Source organism: Erinaceus europaeus, chromosome 15 (genome assembly GCF_950295315.1).
Source record: "Erinaceus europaeus chromosome 15, mEriEur2.1, whole genome shotgun sequence".
NCBI lineage: Eukaryota > Metazoa > Chordata > Mammalia > Eulipotyphla > Erinaceidae > Erinaceus > Erinaceus europaeus.
This window is the reverse complement of record NC_080176.1, coordinates 63,947,822-63,964,863: the sequence shown is the minus strand read 5'-3', so window position 1 is coordinate 63,964,863 and position 17,042 is coordinate 63,947,822. Positions and strand designations below refer to the sequence as shown.

Here is a 17,042-nt window from a genome sequence, read left to right as displayed (position 1 = left end):
AGTGAATTCTTATTTCTAGCAGATAAGATCAAAAAGTCTAAAAGTGCAAACCAGAAGGTAGCATCATAGGTAGTGTGTCAAACTTGTGTGCCTGAGGTCCTCAGCTCAGTCCCGGGCAGCACATAGGCCAGAGCAGTGCTCTAGTTCTATTACTGTCCTGTTAATAATTAAATCTTGGGAGTGGGGCGGTAGCACAGCGGGTTAAGCGCAGGTGGCACAAAGCGCAAGGACTGGTGTAAGGATCCCGGTTCGAGCCCCCGGCTCCCCACCTGCAGGGGAGTCGCCTCACAAGCAGTGAAGCAGGTCTGCAGGTGTCTTACCTTTCTCTCCCCCTCTCTGTTTTCCCCTCCTCGCTTCATTTCTCTCTGTCCTATCCAACAATGATGACATCAATAACAACAACAATAACTACAACAGTAAAAACAAACAAGGACAACAAAAGGGAATAAATAAATATTTTAAAAATAATAATTACATCTTGGTTTAAAAAAAAATAAACCGACAGTTTGAAGGAGCTAGCAAGGTAACTCACGTGGGAGGGCACTGCTTTGCTGTCTGAGCCCCCAACACACCACATAGGCACTCTTGTCTCAATGGGGGAGCTTCCATGCTTCCTCTCTCCCTCTTCCTCCCTTACTCTCTATCTGAAGAAGTCAACCTGATGTGGTCAAGCCCAGGCAGTGAGAAAAATAAGAAAAAAGAAAAGCTTTGAGAACCTCTACTGGTCTGAATTCTGCCTGGTGGTCAGAACCACCACCTGGAGCCCCTGCTGTGGGTCACAGGCCAGACCCTGGGGCAGGGCGTCACAGGTTCCCTGCAGCTTCTTTTCATCACCAGCCACCTTGGAGAGCTGCTCCTTGTCTGCTTTTCCTAGGCGATCATCTGACAGTGAAGATGGCTGCTTTCAGTTAACTAGTAGAAAGGAAAAAGCATTCTCTGAGACACAGGCATCTGAGATCTGTTGAGATAAGATCTATCTCTTCCCACTGACACTTTTCATTTCTTAGAATGTGTTTTCATAGATATGTTCATTGTCTTTAAATAATTTTGTAGCCAAAGAAGATAATTTCATGCACAGATACTAGGGTTAAAAAACAGCAAACTGCCAACATTCCACCATCTTTTACCTACAAAAATGTCATTTCGTGTGGTTACCTTTTTTTTTTCCTTCAGAAAAAGTGTTTTAAACCTGTAAAGATATACAAAACGAAGAGAACTTGCATCTTTTTTGTTAAGTATTTTAAAGTAAGATTTTAGCAAACTTCTTGGGAGATGGTGCACTGAATCTAGCATTGGACTCTCAAGCATGAAGTCCTGAGTTCAGTCCTCGGCAGCTTGTGTGCTAGAGTAACGCTCTGGTGAATCCTCTCTCTCTCCCTGCTCCCATAAGTAAGTTTCTGCTTAGATTAGGTGTAGTGCATTGCACCAAAGCAAACAACTCTGGGGAATGAGGGGGAGGGAAGGAGCGAAGAGAACCTTGAGGTCCCATTGCGTGTCAATGTAAAAGGACCTAAACTGTGAGTTCGAGTGTTCTGCAGAGCACTTTCACAGGGAGATGAGAAGCTGTACCTGTGTGTCCACAACTGCACTGCAAGACCATTAATCCCCACAATAAAATTAAAAAAGAAAAAAAGAGAAAGGAAGGAAAGGAGGGAGGGAGGGGAGGGAAGGGAATAGGGGAATAGGATGGGACAGGACAGTGTATTTGGAGCATCCTGGGGTTTGGCACAGTTGGTAAGATAATTGGACTCTTGGGGTCCGGGCTCACCTGGCTGAATACACACGTCACCATGCACAAGGACTCAGGTTTGAGCCCCCGCTCCCCACTTGCAGGTGGGAAGCGTCATGATCTGTGAAGCAAGTACTGTAGGTATTTCTGTCTCTCTCCCTATTTCCCCTCAGTTCTCAGTTTCTCTATATACTATCAAGGGGGAGGGGAGTTTAATATAACTTATAACAGCATACTTTCTTATTCTGTTTCTCTTGTCTTCAGAGACATACTCACGCACTCCCTGTAGTTCCCCTGACTATTCCTGGAGGTCAGTGATGTCTGTGACGGGGGGGTCTTAGCTGGTTTTGTGGATAATAGTGCTTAAAAACCAGGACTTGGACACATACTCACTGAGCTATGGATAATGTTGCTTTCAGGCCTGTCCCCTTCACAGTACTAAAATATATCTTCACAGAGTTTCTTTTTATTTTTTTCATACTTCTCAGTAGGAATGTATTATCATTAGTCATATAATCTAGCTAAAGAAATGGAGGATAAAAATTCTTTTCCATATCTAAAAAGACCACAGCAATGACGAGCAGAAACCTCTGGAATTAAACTCCTTCTAATAACTGCAACATATTTTTTTTCATCAGCATCTCAGCTGGCTTTGTCATCTTGAAGTTTGAGCTCAGAGATGACTTTCTCTTTCTCCTCAAACTTTTGCCAGACTTAAGTTCCCACCTGGGTTTGGCAGATTTCCCGTGAGAAATAGATCCCTTCAGAATCTTTTTTTTTTTTTTTTGCCTATTTCAAATTTTAATTTAATTAGTTTTAAATTTTTATCACTGAATTAAAATTAAAAAGTCAATTTGAGTACCTGGTATGTCTAAAATTCTTTGAATAAAAAGTTTATCCCAGAATGTCCAGCTTAAAAGCTGACAGGGAGGGGAAGAACAAGACCCATACAAACTTGTTGAAGAACGACCCTGGTGTGGACAAAACAAACAACTGGTGAAGAGCTGGTGGCAGCAGACTGCCCGAGATGGATAGATGGGTAACCCGGAGTCAGCAGACAGCAGCAACTAGCCACCCCACCCCACCCCCTTCTCTCTCAGCACAAGCTTGTGAGGGTTCTCATTCCATCTGGGTCTATTCTTTCCAGAATAAATGCTTTTCCCTGGCATCTCTGTCACATTGTATCTTTTCCACTGGAATAGTTAGCAAGAAGAAAAAAAAACTTTTGTGCTTTAGAATAGTTACTATTTAGGAAAATAATCTTGTGAGAAAATTCTTTAAAATACTTCCAAATAATTACTAACATTATGTCTTTTTTAATTTATAAAATGGAAACATTGACAAGACCATAGGATAAGAGGGGTACATTTCCACACATTGCCCATCCCCAGAGCTCCCTATCCAATCCCCTCCCTTGATAGCTTTCCTATTCTTTATCCCTCTGGGAGTATGGACCCAAGATCATTATGGGACGCAGAAGGTGGAAGGTCTGGCTTCTGTAACTGCTTCTCCGCTGAACATGGGCCATTGGCATTTCAGTCCATACTCCCAGCCTGTCTCTCTCTTTCCCTAGTGGGGTAGGGATCTGGGGAGGTAGGGCTCCAAGACACATAGTGGGGTCCTCTGCCCAAGGAAGTTGGGTTGGCATCATGGTATCATCTGGAACCTGGTGGCTGAAAAAAAAGAGTTAAGATATAATGCAGAACAAATTGTTGACTAATCATGAACCTAAAGCAAACCAGGCGCCCAACAACAGACTAGTGGCTGAGAAAACTGGTACATATACACAATGGAATACTACGCAGCTATTAAGAACAATGAACCCACCTTCTCTGACCCATCTTGGATAGAGCTAGAAGGAATTATGATAAGTGAAATAAGTCAGAAAGACAGAGATGAATATGGAATGATCCCACTCATAAACAGAAGTTGAGAAAGAAGAACAGAAAGGGAAATTCAAAGCAGGATCTGACTGAGTTTGGAGTAGGGCACCAAAGTAAAAAATCTCTGGGTGGAGGGTGAGGGTGGATGTTCGGCTTCACTGGGGGCTGCGGGGAAGGACACAGACCTTTGGTGGTGGGAATGGTATTAATATACACTCCTATTAACTTACAATCTCACAAATAAGTATTTAATTAATATGAGAGGGGGAAAATAGATTGAATGTCTCAGGGCCAGATGGTGGCACATTAAAGTGTGCAAGGACCCAAGTTCAAGCCCCTGGTCCCCACCTGCAGGGGGAAAGCTTCACAGATGGTAAAGCAGTGTTGCAAATGTGTCTCTGTCTCTCTCCCCCTCTCTATATCCTCCTCCCCTTTTGATTTCTCTCTGTCTCTATCCAATAATAAATAATAAATAGATTGAATGTCTCAAATTTTTGTTGCATAGAATATTATGTCTTATACAATAGAAAATGGAGTTATTTAACTAAAATTTAGAAAAAATTATTGGCAAATACAGTCACATGATGCTTAATGATGGGGATTCCCTTCTGAAAAGTGTGTTGCTATGTGACTTGGTTGTTTTACAGATATTCTAATCACACCACCCTAGAAATGTATGGGCTTAGCCTAGGCTCCTCACTCCTCACTGGGACCATTTCATTAGATGCTGTCCATCATTGATGGAAACATTATACAGTGCACAGCTATAGTTGTTAGGAGCAACATATATATAATGTAAATGTACACATAGAAATGCTCAGCTATTTTTTATAGAGAAAAAAAATGGGAGAGAAAGGGGAGGTGGGTCTGGAGAGAAAGAGATACCTGCAGCACTACTTCGCTGCTTGTGAAGCTTTACCCCTGCAGGTAGGGGTTGGGGGCTTGAACCTGGATTTTTGTGCACTGTAATGTGTACACTCAACCAGTTGCACTGTCTTCTCAGCCCCAATATTCAAATCATAAAGTTTGTTTTATTTTTAAAAAATTAGGGGCTGAGTGGTGGCACACCTGGTTGAGCACACACATTACAGTGTGCAAGGACTCAGGTTCAAGCCCTGGTCCCCACCTGCAGGGAGAGAAGCTTCGTGAGTGGTGAAACAGGGCTGCAGGTATCTCTCTCTCTCCTTCTTCCCTCTCCCTCTCAACTTCACTCTGTCTCTATCTGGAATAAATAAATAAATAAATAAATAATAAAAATAAACAAATTTCTTTTTAAATGCTATCCCATTGAGTAGAAAGAGATCTAGAGTTTTCTTGGCACTTTAGCATTGTGGTTTGAAATGATGACATTCTTTTAGTTTTTGATGACAGATATTAAGGGGCAGTGCTATTTTCAGAGAGCTACTGTGTTAGCACTTTGCTATATAGAGCAGGCTGTGCTGTGACAGGAAGCACAAGCAATTTTAGCTGCTGTTGATTATTCCTAGCGACTAGGGATAAGAAGGCTGTGGATAACCTGAATTAATAAATAATCCCCCAGATCATTGTAGCCATTAGCTTCAATTCCTTTCTTATTAAGCCTACTTATTGACATAAGCTGTAGCTTTCTCTTCCCACCTTATGATGGGTACTGTTCTCTAAATGAAATATTAAATGTGAGGGGAAGAAAGTGTAGAAGTCAGGAGCCAACTTAATTCACAGAACGGGTAATCAGCCTTGAATATTCAGAAGCTGACTCGGATTCAGCCATTAAACCCTTTATAGAGTGGACTTTGCATATGGGAGGGCTAGTGAATTAAAATCCAGGTCACTCTAAGAAACAGAATTAAGATAGTCTGACTGCTGTGTGCGCAAGGCATCTGCTGAAAGTCTGTCTCTTACACCTGCTTGTGTTAATAATATAACTTCACATTGCAGGTGATCACCTTTTTCAGCTCAAGGCTGCTGCAGGCCGGAGCTGAGCTGTCAGTGGAACGCGTGCTGGAAATCATCAAGCAAGGGGTTATTGCCCTGCCCAAAGACAGGCTGAAGGTAAGACTGGTGGAAGAAGCCTACCAGGGTGTCACCTCATGTAAGCATTGGCATCTAAGCGGCCTTTATTCAGAATCATGCTAGAAGAGGCTAGGGCCTTGTCTACAATATACTGACATGCAGAACTGTGAGGAAGGATTCTGACCACTTCCCAAAAGGAATTATCAAAAGAAAGATGGGTAGCTTCATACCCATGTGCATTCTATGAGTGACCCATCACCTGTATCTAAAGGAACCGCTTATTTTTCTAGCTCCGTGAAACGCACTTAGTTTTGTATCATCTGGTGTTGGTGGGAAGACAGTCTGGGGGATGGGATGGTGTGATGATGGTGGCGGTGAAGACGTTCACTATAGTGACAGTTTGCATACATATAGTGTTTGTGCTTTGTTGGCTTTAAAGTGTCTCAACATGTTAGTGTTCTCAAGGCTCGTTAGCAACCCTTGGGAATAGGTAGAGTTATCATCCTCCTTTCTCATATGAGGAAACTGATGGCAAGAGGTGAAGTAACTAACCCAAAGCCACACAACGAGAAAGCTGTAGAGTGGGGAGATGCATAGCCAGGCAGCCTGTCTCCAAAGTTCATGCAACCCTATTTACTATAGGGCCATGCATAGCTATAGAAAGAGAGTCATTCTCCAGAGATAAGGAAAACAGCATATTAGAAACAAAACAAATAAACAAACAAACTTGGTATTTATTTTGGACATGTACCTAAAATGATGTTATAATGTTAAAAAAAAAAAAAAAAAAACCTCATCCATCAAGACTAATTTTCTCATTGGAAAGGGTTTAAAGGGAATTGGGAGGAAAGCATAAGTGGATTGTGCTTGAAGACTTCTAACGTTTCCCTCCACTTCCTCTCAGTTCTTGGAGCACTTGCTCCACAGTTAACAGCACAGGGCATCATAGGCGTTTGGCCTTCTTCAGAGTGCTTCACCCAGCTCATGCCTGCTCCACAGGTACTGGGGGGGGGGGGGGGTCAGCACTGTCTCTAGAATCACTGCCTAATGAAAGCTTGTGTGATATTGTTGTAGGATATGAAAATACTTTCAGTTATAATGACAGGGCTTATAAAGCAACACCATAATAGTCGCTGTAATCGCTCGCAATCAGTCTGCCACACGTACACAGCAGTGCGCCCTCACAGAGCAGAGACGGCGTGCTTCTGTTCACCAACTAAAAGGGCACCACCATGTGGCAATGGCACAGAACCCGACTCCAAGCTCACTAGACCCTCCGGCTTTTACTTTATTCCTAATAGTCCTTCGAGTGTAAGGAATTCCTATGTCCAGTTTTACATAGAGGAAGGCATTAGAGGACTGTTGTGTTTTCCACTGTTTTAAATTTACTTGAACTGGACCGTGTAAACCAGGACAAGAGCTCATGAGGATTAGAATGGCTGTTCTCAGGAAGCGGTCAATCTTGCCATCTGAGCTAAATCAAGAAAGCAGTGGAACCACCAAGAAGGAGGCTGTGAGGGGAAAGTAGGTGCAGAGGAGCCAGGAACGGGGATCAGAGGACTGGCACGGTGACAGCCGTGGAGCTGGTGACTAGAGAGCAGTGTATTTAGACTGGAGATGCTGGGGGAGCACACTGGGGTGACAGCATCGTCTGTGTTTGTCTATGAGTGCTGGGCACAGGGTGGAGGGTGAATAAAATGTCTGAATGAAAGTCAGTTGATGAACTGGAGGTGAGGATGGGTCACTCACATGGGCATCGTGGTCGGAAACTCCGGCTGAGAAGCTGTGGTTCAGCAGAAAGACCAACTGCCTACTGGTTATCGTAAATGGAGGAATGGCCTAGAAGTCAGTAGCTGGCAGCTACAGCAGAGAAGAAGCAGCTTGTATCAGCCCATTGGCAGCAGGGCTTTTTCTTTAAGGATAGAAAAGTAAAAGCCAAGAAACAATGAAAGTGAAGAGGACACTATCCCTACTTCTGCAACCTTCGGGCTCTGGAGTGTGAAAGAATGAACCCCTTCTACTTCCAAAGACTCCAGGGGAAATTGCAGTCCTGCAGGGAGAAACTCATTTCAGTTAAAGAAGTAAGGAGAGAAGATTGACTGCAGGGACTGAGTGTGTAGAAGTGCTTAGTCACCAGGAAAATGGGGTTAAATCTATGGTGAGCAGAAGGCAGGACTAGGGGAGGCAAGGCACAAAGCAGTACAGGGAGCACAGGAGAGGATGGCTGAATGGGGTGGATTATAGAGATTCAGGCATAGAACCAGTTAGGTTGCAGATGGCCCGTTAGGGACTGAATGGTAGCATGCCTGGTAGAGTACACACATTTCAGTGTGCAAGAACCCAGGTTCCAAAGGACCCCATCCAAAAATGGGGAGAGGATATGAACAGAATAGTCACCAAAGAAGAGATCCAAAAGGCCAACAAACATGAAAAAACATGACAGTCATTGACTGTTAGAGAAATGCAAATAAAGACGAGATACCATTTCATGAGCTCTCTCGCAGAGCAGAGACGGCTGTGCTTCTGTTCATCAACTAAAAAGGCACCACCATGTGGCAATGGCACAGAACCCTACTCCACATGGCAGTCTTTAGTACTTTACCTATTTATTTTGAACACAGAGAGAAATCTTGGGGGCGGAGGAGTCAGAAAGGGAAAGAGAGAGACAGCTCCAGTGCTACTTCACCTCTCACAAAACTTACCCCTGCAGGTGGAAACCAGAGGCTGGAACCTGGGCCCCCCACAATTTCTCTGTCTCTATTCAAAATAAGTGGGTAAAGTATTTAAGATTGCCATGTGGTTCCACTGACATAGGATAAATCTTCATCAAGTGCATCTACTGTGTGACAGCCATTGCTGAAAGCAATGAGTGAGCAAAAAAGCCCTGCCCTCATTGGACTGACAGGCTAGTGGGAGGAGGCAGACAATCCACATTCAGCATTGGCAGTAAGGATCTGGCACAGCAAGTGCTCTGGAAAATAAAGAGATGAGAGAGCAGCTTAAGGAGAGGGTGTGAGAGTATTAATGAGGGTGTGGAGGGAGAAAGTGGTAGAATAACAAGAAATAGTCAAGCCACCATTTAACAATGATGAACAAAAGAAACTAAGAGAGAGGAACTAAGGAAGAGTTCCAGGCCAAAAGAACAACCACTGACAAGGTCCTAAGCCAGGAGGCTTATGCGCAGGAAGCTTAGCTGTTGAAGAACTAAGTAGGAAACCCCAGACATGAGCTAGATGAAAGAGATGGAGGTGAACCTGGCTGAATGGGCAGGGGAGGCACAGTGAAATGGGTCTGAGAGAAGGGGTGGCATGATGCAGCTTCTATTTTGCTTAAATTCTTTTTATTAGATGGTGATTTACAAGGCTATATCTCAGGGGGTACAGTGTCACCCTTCTCCCTGGTGTCAGTTAATATACCACGTCAGAAGTACCTTCTCCATTCCTAAACCTTCTCTCCAGCCTCCCTCCTTCATGACCTCAGTTCTGCAGTCAGTCTAAAGAGTTTATTTTCCGTTGACTCCATTTTCTCTGCTTCTCTGTGTTCATATCCCACATGTAAGTAAGATAGTCTAGCATTTGCCCTTCTCCTTCTGAGTTATTTAACTTAGCATGATCCCTTCTAGTTTCATCCCTGTTTCCATGTTGTAATAAAAGGTGGTATTTTATCTTTTCTCACAGCTGAGTAGGATTCTTTTTTTTTTCCCCCTTTTGTTGCCCTTGTTTTTTCATATTGTTGTTGTAGCTATTATTGTTGTTGTTATTGATGTTGTCATCATTGTTAGGACAAAGAGAAATGGAGAGAGGAAAGGAAGACAGAGAGAGGGAGAGAAAGACACCTGCAGACCTGCTTCACCACCTGTGAAGTGACTCCCCTACAGGTGGGGAGCTAGGGGCTCAAACTGGGATCCTTACGCTGGTCCTTGTACTTCGCGCCATGTATGCTTAACCCGCTGTGCTACCGCCTGACTCCCAGCTGAGTAGGATTTTATTGTGTATACAGCTTTTAGTGATACTGATTTATAAAATTATAAGATAACAGGGGTTAAACAAGGGCAACAAAAAGGGAAAAAATGGCCTCCAGGAGCAGTGTATTTATTTATTCATAGTGCAGGCACTCCCAACCCTGGAGGCAAAAAAAAAAAAAAAAGATAACAGGTGTAATTCCACACCTTTCCCAGCACCAGAGTTCTATGTCCCTATTCCCTCCATTGGAAACTGCATGAGTTCTCCCAAGATCACAGATATGGGGTTGACTATTATTTCTATAACTATCATCTATTTTTACACATATTTGCCGTTTTTCTATTGTTCTGCCCTCTTTTCCTTTCTTTTTTTTTTTTTAAATTTTTTTAATATTTATTTTTATTTATTTATTCCCTTTTGTTGCCCTTGTTGTTTTGTTGTTGTAGTTATTATTGTTGTCATTGTTGTTGGATAGGACAGAGAGAAATGGAGAGGGGAGGGGGAAGACAGAGAGAGGGAGAGAAAGATAGACACCTGCAGACCTGTTTCACTGCTTGTGAAGCGACACCCCTGCAGGTGGGGAGCCAGGGCTTGAACCAGGATCCTTATTCGGGTCCTTGTGCTTAGCGCCACCTGCACTTAACCCGCTGCGCTACAGCCCGACTCCCTCTCTTTTCCTTTCTAAGTCACACCTACTACTTCTGAGTGTCCTTCCCTTTTTTCCCCCTCTTTTCTTTCCAGGTCATGATGGGACTGGAGTTCAAACCCTTCTGCATACCACAACTTAAAGAAAAAAAAAAGCATTAATTAATTTATTTTATTTAGAGAGAGAGAACCAGAACATTACTCTGGTACATTCAATGCCAGACATTAAACTTGGGACCTCATACTCAAGATTCCAGTGTTCCAACCACTTTACAACCTCCCGGGCTTCTTAGTCCATCAGTCTATCTTCAAGCATTTGAGTTTATTACATGTCTTGACTGTTGTAAATAGTGCTGCAGTGAGCATGAGTGTTACTGGATTCTGTTTTAATAGACTCACTTTGGCTATTGTGTTTAGACTAGACTTATAAGACTAGAAAATGGAGAGAACAGCTAGAAGATTATCGCTTGACTCAAGGCATGTGAAAAGATGAAAATATCGACCAAGTGAATCTGAAGGATTGTCTGGTAGACAGAGGAGAGCACTTGGGCTGATTGAGAGATAGCTGCAGTCCTCATCAATGACAAAAGCCCCAGGGAAGTAACTGGGACAAAGGTTTTGGCAGACTAGTTCGAGAACTGACCTTCAGCTATTGAATGAATTGTCTGTGGGGCTGGGTTTGGATGTGGTTTCTGTGATTTCCAGGATCACTTTTCAGTGTTGGCTGAAGCCTGACTCATTTGCTAAATGCTGTGTGGGTCCATGTACTCCTGGTGGTAGAGGTTGCTTGTACTTGACAACACAGAGCATACTTTGGAGTGCCACACCACCTGAAAGGTACTCTGAATTTTTTTTCCTTTTGAGAGAATCACCAAAGTTGTGAGAAAAGACCGGGAGGAACTCATACTGTGATTCTTGGCCTTAAGAAGACAAGACTTGAGCAAAAGAAACTACTCTTCAAGTTCTGGAAGAATTGTTTATATAGGCATAGTTGGGCTTGTTATGTGTGCAGACGTCTGGGCTGTAGGAGCAGTGGGTAGAAGCTACATACAGGGACCTGCATTTCAGTCCCATATAAGGAAAAACTTTTTAACAGAGGGAATTATTTACAAGTGGAGTAGGCAACTTTTTGGGAAGTGATGCCTCCCCCCTCACTAGAAATGTTGAAGTAATAGGTTAATTACCACTTACTTGGCAGGGATGCAAATAGGTCCCATCTTGGGTGTGACTCTTATCTGATGCTACTAGCTGGTAAGATGTTAAATTGAGAAGGATTCTCAGACTGAGTTTGGGTTCAATAGGAAGAGGACAGATCTATGAACATTGCCTGCCACCGTCAACAAGAGCAGAAAATAAGGCACTTGTGTGCAGTTGTTTGCCACTACAGTTGGAAAGACTGAAACATTGGTTGGGAAATCCGACAAAGTGATATGTAAGAGCATTTCCATTCCTGATTGTAGCTTCTCTGTGCATATTCTAAAATAATTGCTCTCTGCAAAGCAGAAAATGATAGAATTTTCACGCCAGTATTGTCAGAAGATAATTGAAAATAAAAAGAAAATTGTTAATCTGGGAATGTTTTTATGAGAAAGTTTATTAATTCCAAAAAGGCCACCTTTCAGTTCTTAATAGTAGAGGTATAGCCAGATCTGCATGCTAGACTAAGCTTCAGTTCCTAGGATTAGATGTATTGATTCATAATAAGAAAAAGTGGTTCAGAAGGGATTAAAAACTTTAAAGTGCTGACTATCCAGTCGCTGATTGTCTTGTGTAGACAAATATGAGTATTACGTTGTATTAGATTAGCTGATGTGACTTCCACATCACCACTACCCTCCTTTCCTCATCTGTTCTCCATCACAGCAAAACCAAGATGCATTACCCAGTCTCCTCTCTACTTCTGAATTAGAGACTGCCAAGAAAAATAAAACAGCTGATTTCAAACACAAAGGAATTTACTACAGAGAATTAAAAAGAAATTATTGAAAGGATGAGGGAAGCCAAATCCAAGGAAAGTCACTACTAGAGTTCAGGATATCAGAAGTGGCAGGAATGCCACAGTCCCTGGTCTGACTTGCCTACAGCAAACTTGTGGAGATCTGCAGGAAGATTCCAGAACCATGGGCAGAACCTCTGCTGAAGCCTAGGACTACCCACCACTATTGACAGAATAACAGTGACCTCTGTTTCTCTCATAGCTTCTGAAATGCAAGTTCATGCCATTGACACAATCTAGCCCAAAGCTCTGCTGGAGATGTTCTAGAAAATGTGCATTCTCAATAAAGACAACAATGAGATACCACTTCACTCCTATGAGAATGTCATACATCAGAAAAGGTAACAGCAGCAAATGCTGGAGAAGTTGTGGGGTCAAAGGAACCCTCCTGCACTGCTGGTGGGAATGTCAGTTGGTCCAACCTCTGTGGAGAACAGTCTGGAGAACTCTCACAAGGCTAGAAATGGACCTACCCTATGACCCTGCAATTCCTCTCCTGGGGATATAGCCTAAGGAATCCAACAAACCCATCCAAAAAGATCTGTGTACACATATGTTCTTGGCAGCACAATTTGTAATAGCCAGAACCTGGAAGCAACCCAGGTGTCCAACAACAGATGAGTGGCTGAGCAAGTTGTGGTCTATATACACAATGGAATACTACTCAGCTGTAAAAAAAATGGTGACTTCACTGTTTTCAGCCGATCTTGGATGGACCTTAAAAAATTCATGTTAGGTGAAATAAGTCAGAAACAGAAGAATGAATATGGGATGATCTCACTCTCAGGCAGAAGTTGAAAAACAAGATCAGAAGAGAAAACACAAGTAGAACCTGAACTGGAACTGGCGTGTTGCACCGAAGTAAAAGACTCTGGGGTGGGTGGGGGTGGGGAGAATACAGGTCCAGAAAGGATGACAGAATGGGGGTTGTATTGTTATATGGAAAACTGGGAAATATTATGCATGTACAAACTATTGTATTTATTGTCGAATGTAAAACATTAATTTCCCAATAAAGAAATTTTTTAAAAAAGAAAGTGTGCATTCTCAGGCTTCCAGCCCTGCACTAAGAGGGAAGGCATGAATGAGGGAAGACAGTGCTTGGCTGTTGACAAACAATGTGGTCCAGGATCGAAAGAGACTAAGAGAGCAGGATGAGAAGGCCCTGCGCAGGCCTGCATTTTAAAGAGGAGTATACGCAAATGACAGAAAGGAATATGTAAGAGAGTCCAGATGTTGTCCAGAGACTCAAATTAGAAGGGAACTTTGATCTTCTCAGAGGATAAAGCAAGTTATAATTCAGTACTATCATTTCTTTAAAAATACTTTTTAATTGAAGGAATACTATTTTACAGGCCTATTGTTATCAGAGGTACAGTTGCAGACCTACCCAAAATACATGTTAGCATCCCTCACCTGCCACCAGAGTCTCCCTCACCACAGGACATTGGACCCCTACCCTCTTATCCTCTTCTCCCACCTCTCCCCCTTAGTGGCCTCAGAACTGCAGACATAGACCAAGGATTTATGTCCGTTGTACTGCCTGTTCCCTCGCTTTGTCTCTTAGCTCTCATGTGTGAGTGGTATAATCCTGGTATTTGTCTGTCTTCTTCTGGCTTGTTTCACTTAGCATGATCCTTTCCAGTTCCATCTGTGCTGTAACAAAAGGCAAGACTTCATCTTTTCTTAAAGCTGAGTCATATTCCGAAGTGTAAATACAGCACAACTTCCTTATCCATCCATCAGTCATTGGGCACTTGAGTCGCCTCTACATCTTGGCCACTGTAAACAGTGCTGCAGTGAGCATATACTATTTCTTTACATTTTTGTTCAGATTATACTAACTTCAGAACATAAGTGCTCCCAAGCTGGATCCTGTGTCTTTTGACATGTCTCCAAGCTCATTTTACTTTCTCATACCTCAAGATGCTTGTTTTTTTTTTTTTTTTTTTTGCCCCAGCTCTGGAATCAACCACCTCTCCAATGAGCCCTGATTTTTGTTGTTGTTGTTCTGTTCAGATTTATAATGACATAGGCACTAGGCCACCTTCTTCATAGAACATTATGCATTAAGAACACTTCTTTTTTATTTATTTGTTTATTTATTTTTTTGCCTCCAGGGTCATTGCTGGGGTTCAGTGCCTGCACCATGAATCCACCACTCCTGGAGGCCATTTTCCCTCCTTTTTGTTGCCCTTGTTGTAGCCTTGTTGTGGCTATTATTGTTGATGTTGTTCGTTGTTGGATAGGACAGAGAGAAATGGAGAGAGGAGGGGAAGACAGAGAAGGGGAGAGAAAGACAGACACCTGCAGACCTGCTTCAGTGAAGCGACCCCCCCCCCCCCCCCCGCAGGTGGGGAGCCGGGGGCTCGAACCAGGATCTTTACGCTGGTCCTTGCGCTTTGCGCCACATGTGCTTAACCCGCTGGGCTACCGCCCGACCCCCTTAAGAACACTTCTTTTTAAAAATTTTTTTTTAATATTTCTTTATTTTCCCTTTTGTTGTCCTTGTTTTTTTCATTGTTGTTGTAGTTATTATTGTTGTTGTTATTGATGTCATCATTGTTGGATAGGACAGAAAGAAATGGAGAGAGGAGGGGAAGACAGAGGGGGAGAGAAAGAGAGACACCTGCAGACCTGCTTCACCGCCGGTGAAGCTACTCCCCTACAGGTGGGGAGCTGGGGGCTCGAACTGGGATCCTTACGCCAGTCCTTGCGCCTTGCGTCACATGCGCTTAATTGTGCCACGTGCGCTTAACCTGCTGCGCTACCGCCTGACTTCCCCTCGAGAACACTTCTCACTCACCCTTTCCCCATCTCCTCTTCCTCCTGTGGACACCCCTACTACGCCCAGGTTCTCTTCATCTTCTGTGCCTCTCCTTTCACAGTGATGAACCTTAGCTCCTTTTTTAGCTTACTGCTCATGGCGTCTTCGGTCTTATTTTCTGCTTATTCCATCTAAAGATGTTAATTTCTGTTACCTTTAATGAATACTCCTGACCTTTTTAAAGCCTTTTCATAGACCATAGTAGATTTTGAATTTAATTTTGTAGTTTACTGTCTTTCCTTAAAGTAAAATGAAGTACACTTGTGTGGGCTCTATGCTTGGATGTTGCATGTCGTTCATTTATTCTACTATGTTCAGAAAAAAGCTTTTCCATATAAGACAGTAGCAGGCCAATAAACATCACTGTGTTCTTTCAGGATTATAGCTAAGTAAAAGAGGAAGAGAGCACGCAAGAGAAATGAATTGGGCTGTAGGAGGTTCCAGGCCAGATAAGTCTTATTTACAGCAAGATCCTGTTGAAGCCAAGTTCATGTGTAAATCCCTTAAGTGGGCTAGTTAATTTAGTTCTGAAACATAGGGAGAAACTGTACTCCTAAACCCAGTTTATCATCTCACACTGTGGTTCCAAGAAGAACAGATGATGGAGGGTGGATGATTAAGTTAAAAAAGAAAGAAAGAAAGAAAGAAATCCATCCCCAGTACTAGAAAAGAAACTGAAATTACATTTTACTCACAGATGGTGAGTCATCCTCAGTTGATTTAAGTGGTAGCTCATTATTACCACAGATGTTACTAGAAAAAAGGGCCTGTTTATCCTTATAATCAAGCCGTATCGCAATTATTTTAATCATCTTTTTGGGTTGAGTGTTTATAATAAAATGAATCACTTAAAGCTCTAGAGTTTAATTCACAGAGAACTGCCATAACTTAACTTGATTGAAAATTCAAGCTGTGTGTTGAATAATATTTGTCTTATCCCACATGACAGCACATTATAGTCTTTTGGGTGGTTCACTAATATATACTGATAAAATAATTGTTGGGTATGTAATAATAGCTTTGTATGCGAGATTGATGGAAAAGAGGTTGTTACACATTGCAACTTCTGTTTCTGTAACCTCTATGAAAGTGTGGATTAGCATGTGGTTCTAGACGTGCTCTTTCTAAAGATATAAATTAAATATTCAAAACATCTGAGATCTGTGGCGCAGGAGATGGCCCAGCAGTCAGGCACATGACTAACTAGCATGAGGCCCAAACTCCAGCCCCATCACTGCCAAAATGAGGACACATCTCCCCCCCCTCTCTCTTTCTCTCATTACTAAATACATCTCTCTATTAAATATTTTATTTATTAGATAGAGACAGAGAAATTGAGAGAAGGGAGAGAAGGAGAGTGAGAGACCTGCAGCACTGATCCACTTGTTTGTGAAGTTTCCGCACCACTACCACAGATGGGGACTGGGGGCTTGAACCTGGGTCTTTCTGCACTGTAATGTGTGTAGTCGGTCAGGTGTGCTACCATTTGGCCTGCCCAATAAAGAAATCTTAAAAAAGAAAAAAAGAAACCATCAGAGTTTTTTCCAAGCACCTTTGGAGTTACAGGTGGAACTTAAGAAACAAGGAGGGAGAGGCAAAACAGGGTGAAAATTGGACTGGATGTGCTCTGTTGCAGCAAGGCCAAGGCCTTGGGGGAGGCCCTGAGAGGGTGCGAGAGACCCACTGCACAGTGGTGCAGGAGAACCTGAGTTGGCGTGCAAATACCTGTCATGGAAGGTTGAAAAATTGTGCCCATGTTACAACTACCTTGTAAATCATTATTTCTCTAATAAAATGTTAAAAAAGTAAAAACAAAATAAACTTAAAAATTAACACAGTGTACTGTGATTGAGGAAGTTGTCAGTTGGTGTTGGGTGATAATTATCTTGGAGAGATAAGAACCTGTGTACATGTGACTCCAAATGTCTTATCAAGTATTATTTCCCCCAGTAAAATGATTTAAAGAGAGAGAGAGAACTCAGTGCCCCCTAACTCATGAGAAATTAGC

General features: G+C 42.6%; 1 protein-coding gene across 4 annotated transcripts in view; it reads left to right on the top strand.

The window, feature by feature from the left end:
- The window catches only part of DYM (dymeclin), a 467,512-nt gene that overhangs the window by 386,652 nt on the left and 63,818 nt on the right, over positions 1 to 17,042 (top strand). For 3 of the 4 annotated variants that reach the window (XM_060173849.1, XM_060173848.1, XM_060173844.1), the window contains one exon: positions 5,530 to 5,643. The exons of the other annotated variant lie outside the window; for it this stretch is intronic. In XM_060173849.1, the coding sequence (XP_060029832.1) occupies positions 5,530 to 5,643 (114 nt within the window). The remainder of the gene's footprint in view (positions 1 to 5,529; positions 5,644 to 17,042) is intronic. 4 annotated transcript variants of the gene reach the window in all.